This window comes from Schistocerca nitens, chromosome 4 (genome assembly GCF_023898315.1).
Source record: "Schistocerca nitens isolate TAMUIC-IGC-003100 chromosome 4, iqSchNite1.1, whole genome shotgun sequence".
Classification (NCBI taxonomy): Eukaryota; Metazoa; Arthropoda; class Insecta; order Orthoptera; family Acrididae; genus Schistocerca; species Schistocerca nitens.
Genome location: NC_064617.1, coordinates 789099042 through 789123896, shown reverse-complemented (window position 1 = coordinate 789123896; position 24855 = coordinate 789099042). Strand labels below are relative to the sequence as shown.

Below are 24855 nucleotides of genomic sequence, written 5' to 3'. Positions count from 1 at the left end.
GTGGTTTTACAAGCTCCTTCATTCTTGAGCCATTTTTGGCCTTTTAAGTGTGCCGTGACATCTGCATGTTATAAGGACATCCTTGTGCGACACGTGACTCCAACTTTTCAAGAAAACAGCTGCACCAACATCACCATTATTTGTGCAAGATGGGGCAACACCACAATTTGCTTTCCAGGTGAAATATTTGCTTCAATAAACTTTCAATAATGAACAGATCATCTCTAGAGACTTTCAAGATGTGTGGCCTTCCAGTTCACCTGACCTAAATCCATACGATTGTGCAGATATAGAAATATCATGTCGATCAGGGATGTATCCAGGCTCTTTCTGATCTGAAGGGGATGGTATACACCAGCGTATTGCTCTGATCTCACCAAATATGTTGCAAGCAGATGTCAATCGTGTCGTGTCAAGGATGCAACAAGTTGCTGAATCGGAGGCCCTATGAACGAATGTTGTAACTTGTGAGCATATATCCTAATACATGTGCCAGAATCACTGTTATCATGTGCCTGACCATTCCTCCCCTTTTCCTGCATTTACATCATATTCTGACTGCTTACTGCACCATATTTTCATCTGGTGCCAGAAAGGGGAACACACTTTTCCAGCATACTCTGTGAATACACTGATAGTGAACATACATACGGTGTTTCAGCATACTGCAATGTATAAAGCTCACACTGCAGCACACCATCAGTTAAATTATAACCACCAGGTACCTTCACTGTCATTTCACTCCCACAGCTAACTAGAATTATGATTTTGTTGGATTTTATTGCAGGCTATTGTACACTAGAGTAATGTTTTCTGGTGTTTCTATTTGTTTTGAATAGTTTTCTATTAACTTTTTGAGTTTTAGATTTTGTTGTCACAAAATTCCAGATCCTCTTTTCAGATCAAATTCATTTCGGATATCCCATATGTGGTAGAAATGCAATGAGTTTTTACCATGCACTTTCCATTCCCTCAGTCACAGGTGTGTAATGTACTGAGTTTTATGAAATTTGCAGACCACCTGGAGAGTCTTATTTATCATCATTGTTGCTAAATATATTTCCTTGATTCAGCTTCTTCAAACACCTGTGTCAGTCACACTGCAGGTCTATTGTTTGTTGCGCTAGTAGATGATGATATTGTGGCACATGCCATAGAGATGCAGACTACAGGATAATGTCTTCCAACTCAGCTAATAGAATACAAATCTTACAGTTAAAGATATTGGACAACCACCAAATTATCCACAAGGGAAAAGTACTATAAAATGACGGGTTGGGGGAGGGGGGGGGGTTGTTCCTGTGATTTACACTCAAAGAATGCATGCAGATGTAGCTTCCAGACTCTGTTTCTGTGTGGCGTTTTTACCTCTTCATTTACAGGATCAAGAAACATGATACATCTCACAAGTAATTTTAAAGAACATTGTTTCACCAGGCTGTGTTTTAATTTAATTTAATTTTCACTACTAGTTTTGGGCTCTGCCAATTCTCATGTGCATGACAGATGTGCATATTTGTGCACAGCACTGTCATTAACAGTCATCATCTTTAAAGTTTATTACAAATCACAAATTATTTAGAGTAAAAGAGATGACTCACCGAAAGGCATAAGCGCTTCGTCATAGATAGGTACAAAAATAAAAGGTACAGAGCTTGGTTAGCTTTTTGAAATGAACTTCCTTTCTAACTGTAGAAAAAACACATTACACATGCGCACGCACAAGCAGATGCAGATGCACATGCTAGTGTGCTTGCGTTCACACAAGCCTGTCTCCCTGTAGAAAAAGGAAGAGCATTCTGGAAGCTGGTCAACCTCCACAGGTGTGTGTGTGTGTGTGTGTGTGTGTGTGTGTGTGTGTGTGTGTGTGTGTGTCCTACAGCTATAAAAACGAAGAGCATTCCTAAAGCTAGCCAAGCTTTGTACCTTTTGTTTGTTTCTGCCTTTCGGTGAGTCTTATCCTTTATTCCTATGTAATTCGTGATTTTCAATCAGAACTTGCCACACACTATATACGCTTGTTCATGTACCTGAGACATATGCATGACTTTGTGGGAAATTTTTTAACTGGTGCCCCAAACTAGCAGAGGAAATAAAATAATTTGAAACACAGCCTGGTGGAACAATGTCGTTCTCCAAATCCTGTTGAGGCTGTGGTGCCTACCGAGAAGAAATTGATCACTAGTAACTGTGTGAACTTACATGTGAACGATATTGTTACAGCGGAGTAATGATTTGAGAATTCTTGCACTGTTTCTGAGAAGAGCGTGAGTATTGCTAATATATCCAAAGTAATGCATTGTTTCATTTGCACAATAAGTAAACAGTATTTGCATAAAAAATAGGAATACTTAAAATGTCAAGATTACATAGACAGCTTAAGATAAATTCTCTTTACTCTCTTTCAAATTCTGAAGGTGGCAGGGGTAAAATACAGGGAGCAAAAGGCTATTTACAACTTGTACAGAAACCAGATGAACAGTTATAAGAGTCGAGGGACATGAAAGGGAAGCAGTGATTGGGAAGGGAGTGAGACAGGGTTGTAGCCACTCCCCGATGTTATTCAATCTTTATATTGAGCAAGCAGTGAAGGAAACAAAAGAAAAATTCGGAGTAGGTATTAAAATCCATGGAGAAGAAATAAAAACGTTGAGGTTCGCCAATGATGATGTAATTCTGTCAGAGACAGCAAAGGACTTGGAAGAGCAGTTGAACGGAATGGATAGTGTCTTGAAAGGAGGATATAAGATGAACATCAACAAAAGTAAAACGAGGATAATGGAATGTAGTCGAATTAAGTCAGGTGATGCTGAGGGAATTAGATTAGGAAATGAGACACTTAAAGTAGTAAAGGAGTTTTGCTATTTGGGGAGCAAAATAACTGATGATGGTCGAAGTAGAGAGGATATAAAATGTAGACTGGCAATGGGAAGGAAAGCGTTTCTGAAGAAGAGAAATTTGTTAACATTGAGTATAGATTTAAATGTCAGGAAGTCGTTTCTGAAAGTATTTGTATGGAGTGTAGCCATGTATGGAAGTCAAACAGGGACGATTAATAGTTTGGACAACAAGAGAATAGAAGCTTTTGAAATATGGTGCTACAGAAGAATGCTGAAGATTAGATGGGTAGATCACATAACTAATGAGGAGGTATTGAGTAGGATTGGCGAGAAGAGAAATTTGTGGCACAACTTGACTTGTAGAAGGGATCGGTTGGTAGGACATGTTCTGAGGCATCAAGGGATCACCAATTTAGTATTGGGGGGCAGCGTGGAGGGTAAAAATCATAGAGGGAGACCAAGAGATGAATACACTAAGCAGATTCAAAAGGATTTAGGTTGCAGTAGTTACTGGGAGATGAAGCAGCTTGCACAGGATAGAGTAGCATGGAGAGCTGCATCAAACCAGTCTCAGGACTGAAGACCACAACAACAACAACAACATGCTTGTTAATCGTTAGTGTAATGACTACTCAATTAAACTGATGAAATATGTGACAGCTTTGGAAAGGCAAGTAGATGGTGGAACAAGCTTCCGATCTACAGTGAGCAAGAACCCAAATGCCAGGGTAATTGCCAGTGAAACAAGTCCTACAATAGGTCGAAAATGTAGCATTTGCTACCAATAAGCATAAAGATTATACTTACTAGTCTGCATCCACTGTGTACTGGGATGAAAATTTAATTTAATACTTATCGAGAAGTACTTTATATGATTCTCTATTCATTTTCGTTTTTCTAAGGAAGCTAAAGCATATAGTTGTCTCCTACTTTATGAGCTTTATTTATAAGCACATGGGCACGTGCCGATCGATACGATTGTTGTTCAAGGAAATGTGAAATGGTATTCATAAGTGTGTCTTTCCCGGATGTTTCAAAATGCTATCTTACAAGCAGAAATTTTATTATTTTTTAGGTATGGATATATCTCCTGTTGATCTAATGAACATTGAGCTGTTTGCTGCAAGAGTTGTCGCTTTGTCTGATTATCGCAAGCAGCTTGCTAATTATCTCCATACTAAAATGGAAAGTGTAGCTCCAAATCTAGCTACTCTTGTTGGTGACCAAGTTGGTGCACGCCTCATATCACATGCAGGCTCCCTCACAAATCTTGCCAAGTTTCCAGCCTCTACAGTACAAATACTTGGTGCAGAAAAAGCGTTATTCAGGTATTTAAGAATGTTTTAAAAAATCAGTTAGTACAAACTTATATGAAATTATTATTCTCAGCCAAATAATATGTATGACTTATGATGATGTATTACTTTTTTTGTTGGTTCAGTTTTAAATTTTGTGAAACATGTCAACCTTTAGGAGGTATGTTCTCAAAGACAAGTATTTACTTCATATGTGTTACTTATAAATTTTGTGTGTTGAAAATTGTTCATATGAATGAGCATTAGTATCATTTAATACTGAACCTATATAGCCCATATTGAGCTCCCATTATCGTTTCATTGTTCCTTTAATTCTCCTGTTATTTGAAGTCGTAGTTATTCTACTGGAGATTCCACCACTTCAAAAAGAATTCTATCCAGACAAAACTCCATTTTAATGTAATGATGATCTCCTTTACAATCTGTTCTAAAGATCAATTGAATCTCTCCAATTAATCTCTGGAAAGACAAACAAAGTTTAAGGTCTCCAAAAAATAGATACAAACTTGAATACAGTAGAAAAACTGGAAAGGGGGGGGGGGGGAGGTAGAAATCAGTTACAGTAGGGAATTAATAATGTGGAATGGTATGGCAGAATTGTTCCAAAAGTATGAGTAACTTGCTTGCATGTGGAGTGACTCCATGTATGGAATAAAAATGTAATGAAGAGGAAAAACCTCTTGTCAGACGAGTATCAAATATCACCATTTAGTTTCCAAAGTAAAATATGGGTCTGCCTTTTCTAGAACTAACACTAATTTGTTTTCATCTAAATGTGTTTCAATACTATTTGTGGAATTGCTAGCGGGTTTTGTATTTACTCCAGATATTACATATTCTGATTCCTTTACTTTTTTCATGTGGCACTAAAGTAAGAAATAGAGCAAAATAACATATGTTCAGTCTGATTGTTAGTAAAATTGACATAACTTGCTGATAGTAAATGGATGCTTAACAAATAAACTCATTTAGAAACTGACCAGGCCAGAATGGGCCTTTGAATTTCTTACAGTAGTTGCTGGTGTTGAACAAACAGCATTAATAGTGTAACTATTTCATGTCACCAGTTTCGGTAGAATTCTGTGTCTATCAGATGAGGATAACTATGTCTTTATTAAAACACTATGCAGATATCCAGGTAATTAACCCACAGGCAAACTTTCTCAATCATCCACCTGCAGTCAAGTTGGCCTAAGAAGATCCCTGACAGCTGGTAGTGCTGTTGCCAGCTGTAATATCTGCAAAGCACAAACTGCTGCAGTCTAAAGCAATAGGCTTCTATGGAGGTGCAACAACACTGAGGCATTGCAATAGAGACATTGACAAAGTCCTGTTACATGATTGGTTGAGGTAGGCACATGAAGCTGCCACACTCATCCCACTGCAGCTGTAAGCAATCTTCTTATGCCTACCAGAGTATAACTGAATATGCTGTAAAGTTTAACTAGCAGATATTACAGTGCTGCTGTTTATTGTGTTTATGTATCGTGTGTTTAATTCTTGGACCATAAAGTGGAAAATTAGTGTGTGAGCATTTATATGTCAATACACTTCATTCTCCCCCTCAGAAATAGGTATTTACATTTTCAAATGTGTTCAGGCTTTTTATCTAAAATCAGTTCAATGGTTTGATTCACATCTTATCATTATATCATGAGTGGTGGGTATTTTGTAGTAATCTTAAGGGAGGCAGAATACAGTTTAATTTCCCTTCAGCAACAAGGTCATCAGAGACATGGAGTAAACATCGTTTTTGCTCATGTACCATATATACCAGACTTTTGTACCCTCCTCTTTAAAGTGAATAACCCAGTTGTGTGAAACTCATTTCTAGATTCATTATATGTTGTTTGTTAGAAAGTTATTTTTCTTGTGAAGTTATCATTTTCCATTTGCATGGTGTAAGAAAAGTAAAGCTTCCTTTTAAAGAGTGAGTGAAATTCTGTGCTATTTAAATCTTCCTTGTTTGTGTTGTACAGGGCACTCAAAACTCGAGGTAATACTCCGAAGTACGGCCTACTATTTCATTCAACATTTATTGGTCGTGCTGGGCTGAAAAACAAAGGCCGAATTTCACGATACCTGGCCAATAAATGTGCGATTGCATCTCGAATAGATTGTTTCTCAGGTGAGATAATGTATTTATCATCAAAACTGTTAATTTACATGTTGTATAAAGAATGTAACTCTGAAATCAAGATTAAAAGTAAAGTTGTAGTACAATAGATGGTTCATCTTCTTGGTGATCATCAGAGGGCAGTAGTTAGTCTTTTTGCATATCATAGTTATGTTAACTTTGTTACATGTTAAAAATATGTTTATTTTCCACAGAAAAACCAACAAACATATTTGGTGAAAAATTAAAGCAGCAAGTGGAGGAAAGACTTACATTTTATGAATCTGGTGAGCTGCCACGAAAAAATATAGAAGTAATGCAAGAAGCTATGCAGGAAGTTGCACAGGTAACAAATAACAGTTGAGGAGATTTTCTTTAGAATTATTCTAATACTTTCCTATTCATTAACTTTCAGCCCTCAAGCGGGTGCAACTATGTATAAAGTGTGCCAACCACAAATAACATATGAAGCTGATATCTGTACAGATATCATTGGTCATCTTGTAGCTCTCGAAGAATGAAGTTGTAATGAAATCTAGACCTTTCGCTGCTTACAGGTGTTGATATTTACCATTCCATCTTGTACCATTCCATTGTTTCACAATTGAAAGTCCATGCCTATTCCTTCATTATTGCTTCAGGTAACACAGTGATATGTTGTGTTGTCATATGTGCAAGTGAGCAGCAGTAATATAAAATAAATGATAAGCTGGACAAGAAAAAATTTATGATCCTTGCAAGAAAATTGCCCAAATGATGAGCTGGAAGCAAAATCCCACAATGAGACACTTGTCTAAGAGTTAATTAGTAATCAAATAAGCAGTTTCCTGAGATCTGATGCAACTGTGCTGTTTAATGGATTGAGTGGATCATTACTGTGGGATAACACTCATACGTGGCAACAGAGTAATATAATGAATGTTTATTTTATTATTTTTTACCTAAACCACGCTTTAGCTCATAAAATGTAAGTTTATTTTATCATTGTTTAACTAAACTAAGATTAAACTGTAACATGAAGAGAGCCATTCTTTACAAGTGTACAAAGTATGCCGTGCACCCACTTGTGTTACAAAAAATGACGTGCCTGCTCAAGGGTTAAACAACTGCAAATTATAAGTTGCTACAGAATTGTTAAGGCTTTCATGGCCACTTGTTGACAAATTGTCTGTTGGTATCTGCCTCGGATTCTTCGGCTGATGTTTATTTGATAAGCTTCACCTTCCACTGCTGGTGGTGGACTGGAGACGAGCTCGCGGCCACATATTATATCTGGCACGCCATGATCCAAGGGCTTTTCCATGGTCATACCTGCTGCAGTTCTCCCCGTGCTACCAGCAATGATAACTGTTACATAAGAAGTCACAGAACCAAACACTCGGCAAAGTGATACATCAGTAAAAGAAATGTCGGATACAGCCTTGCTGCCGTACATTTGCAGAGTGGCAGACAGAATCAGGTATATATTATGCAGCATGGTTAAAGACTGTTTATAAACCAACAAAGAAGATCAAAGTGTATCTCAGATCGGCAAAGGACAAAAGGGATCCACTTGCAATGTTGTACGTGTGGAAAAACCTGTTTTGGAATGACTAGATGATTAATCTTCTCCAGGATCACTGAAAATGAGCAGCATTCCAGGTTGTAGCAGGTAGAGAAATTGGTTGTCGCAGAGCAAGCGCTCTGTGAGACCAACAGCGCAGTGAAATTCTTGCTGCAGAGAACAGCTATTGCACCCGCTTGTTCAGTGAAGCTGTAGAAATGCACTGACATGACAGTAGCTTCAACAAAAAAGAAAGCCCTCAGATGAATGGATCCTGGATTTCCATGCTGGAAAGAACAACCGGTCCAGATAGAACCGGGGAGAACCGAAGTGGGAATAACAACAGAAAAGCCCTTGGACATTGGCGCGCCAGGTATATATGATCTGTGGCTGCGAGCTTGACTCCAGTCCTCCACAAGCAATTGAGGGTGAAGCTTTGAGCACTTGAACATTGGCCAAAAATCCGAGACAGCACCCAACAGGCAGTGTGTAAATTGTTGGTTTCAAATGATTGTAAATTATGATACTTGAAAAATATATTTTACAGCTTAATTATGAAAGTTGAAACTTAAATAGTGGCAACTATTTATTCACAACTGATACAAAAAGAGTTAAATGTTTGCCTCTGTTGTTGTCCTTCAAAGTAGTCACCAGCGTTGTAAAGAACGCGTTGCCAGCGATGCGGAAGGTGTAATATACTGTTAGCAGAGTCCGTTGTGTTGATGGTGCGAATGGAGCAGTCTAAAGTTATGGTGATTCTTGTGTACGACTGTGATGGTGTTATCCTGACGCATTATGTTCCGCCATGGCAGATTGTCACTGCACAGTATTACTGTTTGTTTTTGGAGCATCACCTGTGACCAGCTTTGTGAAAGAAGCAGCGACACTTTCTGTGCAACCCACCCATCATTTTGCATGACAATGTGCGGGTGCATACAGTGCAAGCTGTGGCTGCTCTGTTTGGTCAGTGGGACTGGGAAGTACTGTACCATCCACCATACTCCCCGGACTTAAGTGCTTGTGACTTTGATTTGATTCTGAAGATGAAGGAACCACTTCGTGGCATTCGCTTCAGGACTGTTCCAGAGATTCGACAGGCAGTAGACCGCTCCATTCGCACCATCAACAGATCAGGCTTTGCTAACGGTATACTACACCTTCCACATTGCTGGCAACGGGTCTACACAATGCTGGTGACTACTTCGAAATACAGTAACAGGTGCAAACATGTAACTCTTTTCTTTGGTTGCGAATAAATAGTTGCCACTATTTGAGTTCAAACACTCGTATTAAAGATGAGAAAGGAAAATATTGCTAATCACCCCATTGTATTTGTATTCAGAGCTATTGTGCTTTGCTTTAATTTATACATACCAAAACACTGTGTGGAAGAGTTAAAATTGTTGAGCAAATTGTTTTGAACAGACATCATTACAGTCATGGCTGTAAGAGACATTATTGATTCACTATAGCATTGTAGATCAATGGCTTGTTGAAAGAGGAAAATTAGAAATATATTTGCTATGAAAGTCAACAACTGGCAAGTAATTGTTTTGGGGCTAGTATTAAAATGTTTGTTGACTTAACTGAGTTTGCTATAGCTAACATAATAATAAATTACCTATAATTACTATGGACCAGAAAAATTCACGTGCTTCAAAATGTGAAATCACTTAATAAATCCTATTTCGTGGCAAATTGTACTCAGGTGCACTATTTTAACAGAAATAGTTGGAAATAGTTTTATTTTTTGTACTTAAATATTGAAAATATAAGAAATTTTTGGTTACTGGTATCCCACATCATCTGAGGAAGCTCATTTTCAAAAGATAATGTGTGTAAGAATGTGTCTACAAGATAAAAAGCCCACCTTTGCATCAGTGCAACAACGTATCGGTGCACTCAGGAGCTAATGTTCAAAAGCTGATATAATGTGAACACTTAAATGTGGCAAGTGTTTTTAACTAGGGTTATGTAGGGTACCATTAGAGGTCCAGTCTTAAATACCTTCTTTACAACACTGCCACCCTCAGCAAGCAATTATGTGGTACTGTTATGCAATGCATTGTATTCTGTACTTTGCTGTGTGTTGTACATTACGCATTGTTTTCTTTTTTTATTTTTAAGTGAGTGAAGAGAGACTACTTCTCATTCTGCAGGGAGCTTGTTTACGCCTGTCACACAGGCTGGGATCACCAATCCATAAGTCAGTTCGCAATTTCTGCTTCTGCAGAAACACAGGTGGAGGCTGACTACCCTGCAGGGAGGCGGCTAGGCTTATTTACCGACACTGCTCCTTTTCTGTCTGTTAGTCATAGTTGTAGTTTATTATGCTCATGGCCAACTGTCACAGTACAGTGATGGGAATACAAAACCGATCAATGTATTTCAACCAAGCCAAAAGTCTTTCACTAATGTACAGGTAGTTATTTTTACGTCTACTTATTATTTCTATCTGTTGCCAAGTATGGGTTGCTTAGTTATGAATGCTCCCAAAATGGCTGTACATTGTGCTTATCAGGGTTTGTCTTCTACAGATTTAAAATAAATATTATGCAGATTTTGTATTGCCAAGTTGGGTGGAAAAAGAAAAACAATGTCGAGAAACAGCACTCTGTTCACTACTGTCAATTGTTGCAATGTCTCAACAGAAATAACACTTTGTTGAAAGCTTAGATAGAGCCAAAAGAAGAAAGCAAGCAAGAACCATTGCAGAAACTAACTTTAAAATTTTGAAAATTCAAATATTCTAGCCAGAAATCTGTTAGCATGTTATTTTTCTGCACTAGCCAAGCACAGCTATTTTGAACTAGAGCAGGTAACTTGCATATGTGACAGCTCAACCATAACAGCTTGTTCCAATCCAGATCTCCACACGTTTTAAACAGAGATGCCCTTGCCAATTGATATAGTTCAACTTGAATGGGAATTAAATAAAATGTGTCTCCCAGACACTATGAATTTTGATGTTCAGCTATTTACGTAAACAAAAACTGTTGAATTATTTTATGATGCTACCGCTATTTGACCGTAATAATTTTTGTTTTATTGTTATACAGTCCAGATTTCGGTCTAAGGCCATTTTCAAGTACAAAAACTGAGGTAAACAATAAGAGTATGAATCCCAAACGCAAGAAACAGGGCAACCATGAAAAAAAGTGTATAAATACCATTGATCTTTATGTTATTTATATGTTAAAAGACATCAGACTGGTATGAAAATAAAAGTCCTTGGCAAAAAAGCATATCTGGACATATAGGACAGATCTGTCATTACGAACATTGAGAACATCTCTAAAATGCTTAAATATATTGCAAACTTTCATTTCTGGATCCTATAGCACAGCCATTATATGAAGCTCCTAACCAATCAACAGGCATGCACCTCACTATTGTCTCTGAACGACGGCTGACATGAACATAGGTGAAACGATCTTTCAAAGATCACCTTGAGAGATTAAAGGTCATATGTAAATGACATGAAGTGTCTTATCATAATATATTTGTAACAAATACGGAATTTTTACCTTGTAATACAGTTAGTTATGTAAAACATGGTGCACTATACAGGCGAGTAGTAATATATTTCCTTGCAAATTGCAACAGCAGTACACAGATTCTCGAGAAATTCCCTCACATCAGCACAATCCACCAAGAAAACCACAATGGAATGTAGACAAAATGGTGCGGAGGGGGAAGGAACATGGATGCAGCTGTGGAGCCACCTTAACACAGTGTTTCTCAAGAATACAGCCTGTCTTCGAGGAAAGAGCACTGACATATGTCAAAACACGCTAGATCTGAAGGAATTACTATCTTCTTCCCCATCATATACCTGCATTTTAGGTTTTGCATTGAATGCTCTACGAATTTGTTGCAGAGAAAATCCATTCAATTTAAAAATGCTCTTGAGGTATGTGAGCTCTTCTTGCATATTGTCTTGATCGGATATAGAGTGCGCCTGAAGCTCTAAGGTCTTGACACCTATGGTCTGTGAAGGGTGATGGCAGCTACTGGCATGAAGATATAGATTTGTGTGTGTTGGTTTCCGATATGCGGCATGTCCTAATGTGCCATCACCTGTACGGCGAACGACAACATCCAAAAAGAGGCAGCCATCTTTTTCTATTTCCATAGTAAATTTAATGCTAGCATGGATGGAATTCAAATGCTCTAGAAATCGATGTAATTCAGCCATCCCATGGGGCCATACCACGAATGTGTTGTCCACGTACCTCCAGAAGACCATTGGTTTAAAACTTGCTGAGTCCAGTGCCTTGTCCTCGAAGTCTTCCATGAATAAATTAGCTACCAGAGGGGAGAGTGGGCTTCCCATGGCAACACCATCAATTTGCTCATAAAATTCGCCATTAAACTGAAAATAAGATGATAAAAGCACATATTCAAATAAGGCCATAATGTTCTTATCAAAATGTTGGCCGATAAGAGATAGAGAGTCCTTTAAAGGTACCTTGGTGTATAATGATACCATGTCAAAACTAACAAGCACATCCGTACTATTTAGCCTGACATTGCTAAATCTCTGAATATAATCCATAGAATTACGAATGTGGTGATCATTATAAACCAAGGTACCTTTAAAGGACTTGTTATCCCTTATCGGCCAACATCTTGATAAGAACATTACGGTCTTATTTGAACATGTGCTTTTATCATCTTATTTTCAGTTTAATGGTGAATTTTGAGCAAATTGATGGTGTTGCCATGCAAAGCCCCCTCTCTCCTCTGGCAGCTAATTTATTCATGGAAGACTTTGAGGACAAGGCACTGGACTCAGCAAGTTTTAAACCAGCGGTCTTCTGGAGGTACATGGACAACACATTCATGGTATGGCGCCATGGGATGGGTGAATTACATCGATTTCTAGAGCATTTGAATTCCATCCATGCTAGCATTAAATTTACTATGGAAATAGAAAAAGATGGCTGCCTCTCTTCTTCTCTCTCTCTCTCTCTCTCTCTCTCTCTCTCTCTCTCTCTCTCTCTCTCTTTTATTTTTATTTTATTTTTTTTATTTTATTTTTATGTTGTTGTTCGCTGTAAAGGTGATGGCACATTAGGACATGCCGCATATCTGAAACCAACACACACAAATCTGTATCTTCATGCCAGTAGCTGCCATCACCCTTCACAGACCATAGGTGTCCTGAAGACCTTAGTGCATCAGGCGCACTGTATATCCAATAGACAATTTGCAAGAAGAGCTCACGTACCTCAAGAGCATTTTTAAATCTAATGGATTTTCTCCGCAACAAATTCATAGAGCATTTAATGCAAAACCTAAAATGTAGGTATGTGATGGGGAAGAAGATAGTAATTCCTTCAGATCTAGTGCATTTTTGCCCTATGTTGGTGCTCTTTCCTCGAAGATAGGCCGTATTCTTGAGAAACAATGTGTTAAGGTGATCTTCTAGTCCCCCACGAAGATTGCAGCTTTACTCAGCTCTGTGAAGATTCCATGTGGAAATTGTGAGAAGTCGTACATAGGTCAAACAACACGCAACGTTCATGAGAGGTGTGTGGAGCATCGAAGATACACACACTTATTACAACCGGACAAGTTAGCTGTGGCCAAACATTGTATTGATACAAGGCATTCCATGAATTACAGTGATGTGAAGATTTTAACATCGACCTCTCCTTTTTGGGAATCTATCTTCAAGGAAGCTATAGAGATTAGATTAGCTACTAATTTAATAAATAGAGATAATGGTTTTGATTTGGACAAAGCATAGAATCCAGCTCTGGGAGTAATTAAACTGCAGAGAAGTCATCATGGTGTCATCGCCACCAATCATACATCGATAAGCGAATGGAATGATTTTACGTCTTCGCCACAGGCGGCGCATGTGTAAGCGTATTTCTCTGCCACTGACCAGCATCGGTGACCCGCATGCGCAGTAGCGCCACGGTGGAGCATATAAGGCCGCGCTTGGCATCTTGTCGTCAGTCTTGTGCCTCACTCTGAGGATGGCCGGACGATATGCGGCCGAAATATCGGTGAAGGAAATTTTATTTGCGCGGGTGCATGCCTGAAATTTAATGGACTAATTACAAAATTTGTTGGGAATTATGTCCACAATATCATTCAGTTTAAATGAAGTGAACAGAAATAGTTCTTTTCTTGCAAACAAAGATGACATTGCATTTTCTACATTTTTCTCTTGATCCTTCTGTGCATCTGGAAATTTGCAACTAGTAGACAGTGTACAATTGACAAAGAGGTAAGTGTTGTGCTCTGTCATACCAAATGTCTTCCGAAGGCCTACTTTTTCCTCATTACATTTGGAGGTGTGGCAGATGATTGCCCTCCACACTTAACACTGTAACATCAGGCCACCTCATATGGTAATATAGAAGCTATATTATTTTCTTTGCTGGTAGACCCATTGTTGTGGCACTACTCCTGTAACTCTGTACCACAGCAGAATCTTCAAAAAGGAAAGTTTCAGTAAGAGCCCGTTTTTTGGACTTCATGAAATTTCTGCAATACGACAATAATTGATCAAAAAGATCAACCTTACCCATGCCATGGTTGTATAGCTCTACAATTGCTGGTTGATCAGTGTAACATATTTATCTTGTTTCTTGCCATAGTGTTCAACTTTGTCAGTTTTTCCTTCCCCAGTGAAGTTTTACCTAGAATAGTTTCATAACCCATGGATGTCACATACTGTTTTACGGGGAGGTGCCCTGTAAATGAAATCATTGCCTCATCAACTGCTAACTCTTACTCTACAGTTAATTCTAGACATCTTTTACACAGGGCAGTGTAGATATGCCAAACCTTCCAAAACATGACCTCATTGTTAGGTGGCATATCCACATCTTCACAAGATACAGATTGGTTGTCATTAGGAAGAGCTGTCTCTCGGTGTACTTTTTCCAATATTGTGTCGCAAGACATTCAAAGTCTGGGAAAATTTAGAGTTTCAATTGTTATATGAAGTCCAAACAATTTCTTGAGTTCTGCTGATGTAGTTTGTTACAAATTCTTAACATTTCCACTTTGTAATGCATGTAATATTTGTCAGATCAGCCTTATTGCTAAAGATGTCATTGGGAATGTACTTAATGAAGGAAGTTGAAGTCTGAGGAAGTAATTCCTGGTCTTCAATATGTTGTTCCTATTTAGAATATGAATCCAATATAGAAATTGGGTAATGATGCCACTTATGTTCAATTTCAATGTCATTGTTGATAATTGGGTCACTTTCTTAAATTGTAACTATCATTGTTGACCAAGATGGAATAACAATAATATTATGAGGAGGATAGATTGCTACTCACCATGTAGATGAGATGTTGAGTCACAGGCAGGCACAACAGAAAGACTGCTGTACATTTAAGCTTTTGATCAAAAGACCTTCTTCTGAAGTAGAAAAACACACACACACACACACACACACACACACATTCAAACAGGCACAACTTTGCAGACGTACGACCATTGTCTCTTATACCCCATAGGAGCCAGAGACAGTGGTCGTGTGTGTGAATTGTGCCTCTATGAATGTGTGTGTTTTCCACTTCAGAAGAAGGCCTTTTGATCGAAAGTGTAAATGTGTGGCAGTCTTTTCGTTGTGCCTGTATGAAACTCAGTCTCAGTTAATGTCTCCTCTGTATGGTGAGTAGCAATCTCTCCTTTACATAATATTGTCATTACTGTTTTCATTATAAATGTAACTTTAATAATTTGGCTTTATCTGGTCATTAGTTTCTTCTCTCTTTATTTTATCAACCTCCACTCTCACCTATTTTTTTCCTCCCTCTTGAAATACAGCAGGACTCCACATCAGGAACTGTTTTTCTTCTTCCATTCGTATGCATCTCTAAAATGGCACATCATGCTTAATTTTGAAATTATAATTATTTTTGTTGTTGTTGTTGTTTTTGTTTTTATTATTATTATTATTATTGTATGATGTACAGAACTGAAAATTTAAGAAAAATCACAAATAATCTTGTCAGTAGTATTTTCCTATGTACGAGGTGAGATTGGAAAGTTTTAAATATGGGCTTGTAATTGTACAATGGTGGTACTTACATGCTACTGTCATGCATCTCCTTCAAAATAGTCCCCTTCTGATTGAACACACTGACTCCAACGATGTTTCCACTTTTGGAAATATTCCTGGAAATTTTTTTCCTAAAGTGCATTAAGGACGCTATCTGTGTTTGTCTGGATGTCTTAAATAGTGAAATTGCTTCCGTTTCAGTGAAAATTTCAGTTTAAGAAAACAGGCAGAAGTCCACAGGGGCCAAATCAGGGGAATATGGCAGTTGTGGAAGCACAGGAATTTTGAATTTGGTCAAAAATTCAACGATGGAGAAGGCACGATGAGCTGGAGCATTGTTATGATGAAGCACCCAACTCCTGCCTTTCCACAGTGCAGGCCTTTTCTTCCGCACCTTTTTGCGCAAACATTCAAGGACACATTTATAGCATTTCTGGTTAATTGTGTGTCCTCCTGGTGTAAATTCATCATGCGATAGATTAAAAAAAGATCACCAGCATCATCTTCACCTTCGAGTGACTTTGCCGTGCTTTTTTCAGTCGTGGTGAACTTGGAGTCTTCCACAGCAAAGACTGCTTCAGGATCATATCCGTATACCCACAATTCATCACCTGTAATTACCATATTTAACAAATCTGAGTAATTTTTAGTCAGATTGATCAGTTCTTGGCACACTTCAGGTCTGTATTGTCTCTAGTCACTTGACAACACATTTGGAATGAATTTTGCAGACACTCAACACATGTTCAGATCTTCAGTGAAAATTGACTGAACTGCATTGAAACTTAAGTTCATCAGCCGTCTCCCTAATTGTAAGTCTATGGTCAGAGTGCACTAAGTTGGGAACTTTCACAACATTTTCATTCGTTTTTGATGTGGGAGGACAGCCGGACCGTGGTTCATCTTCAAATGATTCACGGCCATTTTTAAATATGTTGAATCAGAAAAAAAAAAAAAAACATTCGTCTGGCTCATACAATTTTTTTCTAAAAGCTGTTTTTAATAGGTCATAAGTCTCGGAAGCTGATTTCCCGGTTTTAAAACAACATTTCACACAAACTTGTTGCTCCGTTTTTATGTCCATTTTCATGCAGGCAGAATCCAGCAACAAGCCCTAACTGACCCGCACTCAACCAGCTGCCACAACGAACTGAAAAAAGAAACGCAGTTTCCTGTCAGAGGGTGTTCAAGGGCAAGACAATGACTCATTCCCCACCCTCCGTGTACCTGCCTGCCAAACCAGTAAGCAGTAGCGGATCCATTCTTAAAACTTTCCAATCACACCTCTTATACTGATATATGGTGTTCAGTCACATTGTCAGTAACTGCAGTTTGAACGCTGTGCCAGTTTCCATATATAACAATTACTGGTAGTATAACAGATGTGCCTATATTGAAGAAATTCCACCCAAAACTTGTAAAAATTGTTATGATAACAAAGAAACAGAACAATAACTTCACATGAAGTAAACACAGAAGTTCTACGTTCTGTCAGACACTATGCTTGAAACCCCATGGTTAAGATTGTACATACTGAAAAGCTGTATTTCTTTTTATTGACTAAAACAATTGTGAAATATTCAATATGGCAATAAGTAAACTGATGATTTAATAATTTGCATACAGACTAACTATTACATTCACTAGTACAGTTGGGTATAACTTACCAACTACTTTCGTGTATTCTTAAGTTCACAAGTTGCTGTGCTCTACTGCTTTCACTTGATATTTTTATAGTAGTGCATTACAGATAGCACTATTTGTGCATGATGAAAATATTTAACATACGCAAATTTGCACTGGAGGTTTCCTTTGAGGAAAACTAATACAGAGTAAGAATTAATGTACACCTTTGTACAAAGCCAGTGTGTTTGAAAAGGTTACACACACACACACAGAAATGTGGGGAGGGGGAGAGAGAGAGAGAGAGAGAGAGAGAGAGAGAGAGAGGATGTTAGACCGGGGGGGGGGGGGGGGGGGGGGAGTGGTGATACAACTAACACTTTGCTTACAGTTACAGGCGGCGACAGCAGCTGCCAAAAAGAAAAAGAAGAAGGATAAGAAAAGAAAATCAGAGTGCCTGGATGAAAGTGTTACAAATGGTAAGACCACTTACAGTAAATATAGTGTATGAAGATTCCTGACAGCTCACAGTGCTGTGGCTAACAGCTGCAGACAAAAACAGTAGCTGTCTACAGAGCTGTGGTAACACTGAGGCATTGCATTAGAGACGTTTACAAAATTACGTTATTGGTTGATATAGGCCCACGAAGCTCCCATGCCCAGCCCACTGCAACTGTCAGGGATCAACTTACACCAGTTTAACTTTAGTCCAGGAGATGAACCTTTGGTACTGACAGCTCAGTAGAATGTTTCCGTTGCCAAGCGATCGCAGGTAACCAGCCAACAACTGACTGCATTGTAGCGGGTAGGAGGAGCCACAGTGCCACCCTGCAAACCTGTTGTGCGCAGGTCAGAAACGTACCAATGAGTGGCCCACGTTCAACCAGTGCTATCATTTCACCATTTGTGTTAACATTTCAGTTAATGGTTTATTTTGTTTTCATTGTTAGTGTTTATTTGCTTCTGTCTCCTTTAAAATAATGTCCAGTGCAATGAGTAGTGCCGGCCCAACACGTGAAGTGAAATGAAGGAAGAAAAGTATGCTACACAACCAAGCACATGAATTCATGTGTTTGATGGGGGATTACTTTGAAAAAAGAAAAGGAAAATGGTGACCCTTTATTTCCAGTTGCTCAGTTTGTTAAGAGGACTACAGTAGCATTGAAAATAAGCAAGAAAAATTTTGTAACAATAGGGAAAGAAAGTACAGTATGGACTGTGGTGAGAGTGGCACAACAAGGCTGCACACACAAGGAAAGAAGCGGCAGAGGAAGAAGCAAGTAACAGCTTTGGACAATTTTGAGAAAGACATGGTTTGTCATCATATATATGGCTATTACAAGAGAAGCAAATCAAACCATCGAAAATCCAGGATGGAATGTACAATATATGAGATGGAAAGATTTTACTTACCATAGTGTGGAGATGCTGAGTCACAGATGGGCATAACAAAAAGACTCTCACAATGAAAGCTTCCGGCCATTAAGGCCTTCGTCAAAAATACACACACACACACACACACACACACACACACACAACTGCAGTCTAGGCAACTGAAACCACACTGCGAGCAGCAGCACCAGTGCGTGATGGGAGTGGCGACTGGCTGGGGAAGAGAGGGGGAGGGATAGTATGATGGGGATGGTGGACAGAGAAGTGCTGCCCTCAGTCTAGCCTGCAACACTTCACTGTCCACCCCCCCCCCCCCCCATACTATTGCTCCCCCTCCCCTGCCCCAGCCTCCTCCTTACCCCCACTCAGTCGCCACTCCCATCACGCACCGATGCTGCTGCTCGCATTGTGGTTTCAGTTGCCTGAGATTGCAGCTATGTGTGTGAGTTGCATTTGCATGTGTGTGTGTGGGGGGGGAGGGGGGGGGATGCGTGCGCTTATGTGTGTCTATTGTTGACAAAGGTCTTAATAGCTGAAAGCTTTAATTGTGAGTGTCTTTTTGTTGTGCCTGTCTGCGACTCAGCATCTTTCCTTCTCATATATTATAAGAGAAGGGAACATTCTATTCTATCTAAATTACTTGTGTCACTTCAGAAAGATTATATTTTTGTAGGAAGCTAATATGCATTATGTACAATGTCAGCTATTCAGTGTTTAACAGACACAAAATATTGATGGAAAGGCCAGATGTAGTCACATGACAGTGCAGATTTCTATGCAGAATCATGACTGTGAGATTCAAAACTATAGTGTGGCTAGATGAAATGTGGTTAATGCCAGCTGTTCATTACACAAAGGCTGGAGTGATGGAATACCCAAGGGGATCATGGCAGCACCTTTTGGGTGAGGAGGGTTAATTATTGTTTTACATGCAGGTACATCGGCTAGTTTTGTGCCAAACTGCTTGTTAATGTTTTGTTCAAAAAACACACGTGATTGCCATGAAGAGATGGACAGTGTGGCTTTTCAAAAGTGGTTCGAAACATCACTTATGACGAATGTGACAAGTCTATCAATGATCATCATGGACAATGCCCCTTATCATTCTGTTGTTCACAATAGTACACCAACTTTGGCGAAGAAAAAAGAAGATACAGTATTATTCGGTGGCTGAAACAATGAAAAGTGTATTTCAGAGAAGATATGAAGAAGGCAGAAATACCCAAAATTGTCGCACAAAAGAAACCAAAATTTCCAACATATGTAATTGATAAGATTGCTGAAAGGCACCTTCATGAAAATGTTTAGCTTCCTCCATACCATTGTCACGGAAGAATGCGTAGAAAATTTAATTATACAACTGAGAGAGAGCTGTTATAGTTCGAGCTGTGCTGATGAAGACTATTTTAAACCAGATTCTGACAGTAATGAGAGTGGTAGTTTTCCATTAGCATAACTATAACACACTCAAGAATGTAAAGACTGAGTCTGCCATCAATCTATCATCATATTGTGAGTACCATCTTCAGATTATAACTGTTAATATATTGATAAATTATGCAGTCACTTGTTGTAGAACTAATTAATATTGCTAATATTCAACAACGGAAACAAAAACTGCGTATGTTCAACGATTTGAGGAAATCATTTTCATTTCTATTGTGAAGTTTGACAAATAACTTTATGGTATTTCAGAGTATTAGAAACTAAATTGCTCTTTTCAACTTTTCATGCTTGTATATTACAAGTAGCAACTGTAGATAAATTCACATGAACAAATACAACCATGTCATTGACGCTTTTCTTTCTGCTGTTAGAGAATATGTACAAGTAGAGACCAGGTGCGGAGTGCTGTAAGCCACGTTCAACAGTGTTGCCATGTGTCTGTCCGAACTGTCAATACCAATCACTCGTCTTGTGGACTCTATAGTAAAGTTGTTAAAATTCATCACAAAGATATTTGCCAAAGAGTTAATGCGAGCTTCTATAATTTATATTTCCTTTACAGATGCTAGTGTTGAAAATGGAGACATTACTCTTGAACCTCCAAAGAAGAAGAAAAAGAAGAAGGTGAAACTCCAGCAAGAAGTTGAATAATAAACCTAGCTGCTTTGCCTGGTTACTGAAAACTATAATGTTGTGACCACTTAGGGACTGAAAAAAAAAGTACTGCTAAGTACTTATGGAAATAAGATTGAAGCTATCAATAAGATTTTACAACATAATTACTTGTACAGCTCTAAGTATCTGGAAGTCGCAGTGAAATTGAAAACACACACACACACACACACACACACACACACACACACACTGCTTAAGGAAGAATACATTCAGATAAAAAATGACAATGACAGTAGAGTTTATGTGAATGAATGTATACCTTTTATTTAGTTACAATAAAATCATTTTAAAACATTTCACGATGCAGTAACCAGTGTTGACCAACCAGTGCTCGTCATCAGATGATTACTGCATTGTAAAATTTTGTATGATGGTGTCATAAGAAAATAAAAGAAGCTATCTGGATTGAGATAGTTGAAAAATATCTTGCCAGAAGTCACAGTCAGCAAATATCAATTTCACATTCTGTTCTGTTATGAAAAAATAATTTATTTTCCAATTAACTTGAAATTTATTTTCCATTCACATTTATCAAGGTGGTGCCTTTAAAATGCAGGCCCTTAGCAATTATTAGAGTAACAAAATCTTTAGTTTGTTTTAAAATTCAGCGTAATTAATAGGGATGTTCCATTTTGTTACCAAGAACCTGTATTAGCATCAGAAGTTCTGTCATTCTGAAACTGAACTAAATACTGTTGTTTGTAGTATGCACTTTTTTGACATGCCATGTGGTATAACTTAACGAATCTTACAGAAAATACATGTACATAGCAAGGTGGTGTTGCCTGATATTACCACAATACGGTCTCGAATATTTTTATTACACTATAATGATACATGCCATTATTCAGATTGATACATGCCATTATTCAGATTGCCCAGCTATAAAAGCAGTCAGTGTTGTCTACGAGGAAGACAACTACAAGTTGGCAACATATAAGTTCCTGGACTTACAGAAAGCAAATTTGCTATAATCTTTGGTATGTTGTTGGAACCTGGTGTCTCTAATATGTTGATGGACAAGACTATGGCAAAAACTTGGTCTCTCAGCTCCCAAAAATGTGTTGTTGAAGATCATGGCCAGTTCCTTGTGCACTGCTGTATTGTACTTTTTGAGCAAGATTTTTTTATGGATTTCGTGCAGAAGTGAAACTCGGTAGTGTAATTATTTCTCGTGTTACTCCAAGGTTATTATTATAACCAGCTTAGACTTGCATTAGCACAACCTACAGGGTGACACACAAAAAATGGTAACTTTTGAAACACCATATAAAAATAGAAAAAATCTAACAAAAAAAATTTTATTGGTGGCAGTTAAACCACTACAACTTGCCATTTAAGAGAGAGTAATCCAAATTATCTGTGTTTGAATACTTTGTCCTTTGGATGGTGTCCTCCTGTATGTATGCATTCTTCCAATCTGCTCTTAAGATTCCTCATTGAATACTACAGTATTTCAGCTGGGATACTGGGCATTTCACCTTGAATTCTTTGTTTCAATTCATCCATATTGTCATATTGGAGTTTTGAGCTCTGTTCACTTGCGTGCAGAAAAATAATAATGAATTAAGGATGTGTGTGCATTTTTGGAAGTACGCAAAGTATTGTTTTGTTTTATTACACAAACGTGTTCCACTACAGTTACGGCAATCTTAGTGTTTTTTTTTTATTATTTTCCTTTTATTTTACATTATGTGTGTCCTGTGGCTGCCAACCAAAATCAGCCACAGGTCTAAATTAGTACACCATGTCATCACTGTAGTATTTTGCTAGTCCTTAGCTGTGACACATTTGTTTTTATGTACCAAATGTATTTTTGTGTATTAAGCTGAACATTTTCTCTTGCTTGTTATGTTGTCGTGGCTTGGATGCACTGAAATGTGGGTCCAGCTCAGTGACACACAAACATTTAGGTATAAAAAAACAAACTTGTCACAGCTAAGGTCTAGCAAAGTACTACACTGATGACTTGGTGTACTAATTTACCCCAGTGGCTGATTTTGTTTGGCGGCCACAAGAGACACACGGTGTAAAATTAAAGGGAAATAATAACAAATCCACTGAGGATGCCACAACTGTTGTTGAACATTTTAGGGTGATAAAACAATTATTTAAAATATCCTTTCTTTCAGGAGTGCTAGTTCTGCAAGGTTCGCAGGAGAGCTTCTGTAAAGTTTGGAAGGTAGGAGACGAGGTACTGGCAGAAGTAAAGCTGTGAGTACCGGCCGTGAGTCGTGCTTCGGTAGCTCAGTTGGTAGAGCACTTGCCCGCGAAAGGCAAAGGTCCCGAGTTCGAGTCTCGGTCGGGCACACAGTTTTAATCTGCCAGGAAGTTTCATATCAGCGCACACTCCGCTGCAGAGTGAAAATCTCATTCTGAAAACAATTATTTGTTTACCTGCAAGAAGGTGGACCAATCGTTAATTCATTATCATCTGATATTCTTGGCCAATTCATGTACACCTGACTCTTACGGTAGATCCATAAGAAAAATAACTTATCGACAAATACAGTGATCTTGGGTGCCAGTGAAAATCACCGACTCTTGAAATGACATGGTTACTGAACAGTTCTCACAGATAACGACATTTTTCACTCTGCAGTGGTGTAAATGCTGATATGAAACTTCCCGGTAGATTAAAACTGTGTACCGGACGGAGACTTGAACTCGGGACCTTTTCCTTTCCCGGGCAAGTGCTCTATCAGCTGTGCTGTCCGAGCACGACTCACAGCACATCCTCACAGCTTTAATTCTGCCATTACTTTGTCTCCTACCTTCCAAACTTCATAGAAGCTCTCCTGGAAGAATGACATTACGGAGACGTGGCTTAAACACAGACTGGGGAATGTTTCCAGAATGACATTTTCACACTGCAGCGGAGTGTACGCTGATGTGCTACTTCCTGGCAGATTAAAACTGTGTGCTAGAGAGAGACTTGAAGTTGGGACCTTTGCCTTTCGCGGGCAAGTGCTCTACCGACAGCTACCAAAGCATAAGTCACGACCCATTGTCATAGCTTTAATTCTGCCAGTACCTCATTTCCTACCTACCTACGTGCAAGGTCTCCAGGAGAACTTCTGTGAAGTTTGGAAGGTAGGAGACATTGTACTGGCAGAATTAAAGCTGTGAGGATGGGTCATGAATCATGCTTGGGTAGCTCAGGCAGTAGAGCACATGCCCATGAAAGGCAAAGGTCCTACACTTAAGTCTCGATGCAGCACACAGTTTTAATCTGTCAGGAAGTTTCAATTCTCACGCAATTGCCATTGATTGCTTTGCAGCATGCAACATTGTACCACTGTGTTGAAACCATGTTTCTTAAAGTTGTGGAATATTGTTCAATGCAGATGCAGCAAAATATTGCTACATCTTGACCCACTGATCCAAAGTGACAGTCATTGTGATCTGCTGTTCATTTTTGAAAAAATAAGGTCCAATGACCCTTGCGATGAAGCTGGGCATCATACCATCAAATGCTGATCTATAAAGGGCATTTGTGAACTTCATTAGGGTTGCTCTTTGCCCAGTAATGGTAGTTCCACGTATTTGTGAAATGTGAGGTGAACGTGGCCCCACCTGACATCCATAGCTTGTCTAGAAATCTATTGTTACCTTTTATGTTTGTCATCATTTGCTGACAGAATTCTAATTACAAATGGTAATCATTATCCTCCAGTTTTTGCGTGATTTGTAGCTCATACAAATGAAATTTTAAATGAAAATGGAGAATTTGGCAAACACACTCTCAGGACACACTGCCAGCAGTTGCTTGCCTGTGAACTGAATGCCGAGAACTCCGTAAGGCTGAAATGCCTACAGATTCGATATTCTGTGGAATATGAGCACTTCTCAGTCATCCTGTTGGT

At 38.6% G+C, this 24855-nt stretch overlaps 1 protein-coding gene across 1 annotated transcript in view; it reads left to right on the top strand.

The window, feature by feature from the left end:
• LOC126253172 (nucleolar protein 56) overlaps nucleotides 1-21179 on the top strand; it is a 62516-nt gene extending 41337 nt beyond the window's left edge. The window contains exons 7-11 of the mRNA XM_049954328.1: nucleotides 3916-4168; nucleotides 6136-6284; nucleotides 6488-6618; nucleotides 17868-17955; nucleotides 20877-21179. Coding sequence (XP_049810285.1) covers nucleotides 3916-4168; nucleotides 6136-6284; nucleotides 6488-6618; nucleotides 17868-17955; nucleotides 20877-20965 — 710 coding nt within the window. The 3' untranslated portion in view covers nucleotides 20966-21179. The remainder of the gene's footprint in view (nucleotides 1-3915; nucleotides 4169-6135; nucleotides 6285-6487; nucleotides 6619-17867; nucleotides 17956-20876) is intronic.
• The last annotated feature ends 3676 nt before the right edge of the window (nucleotides 21180-24855 follow it).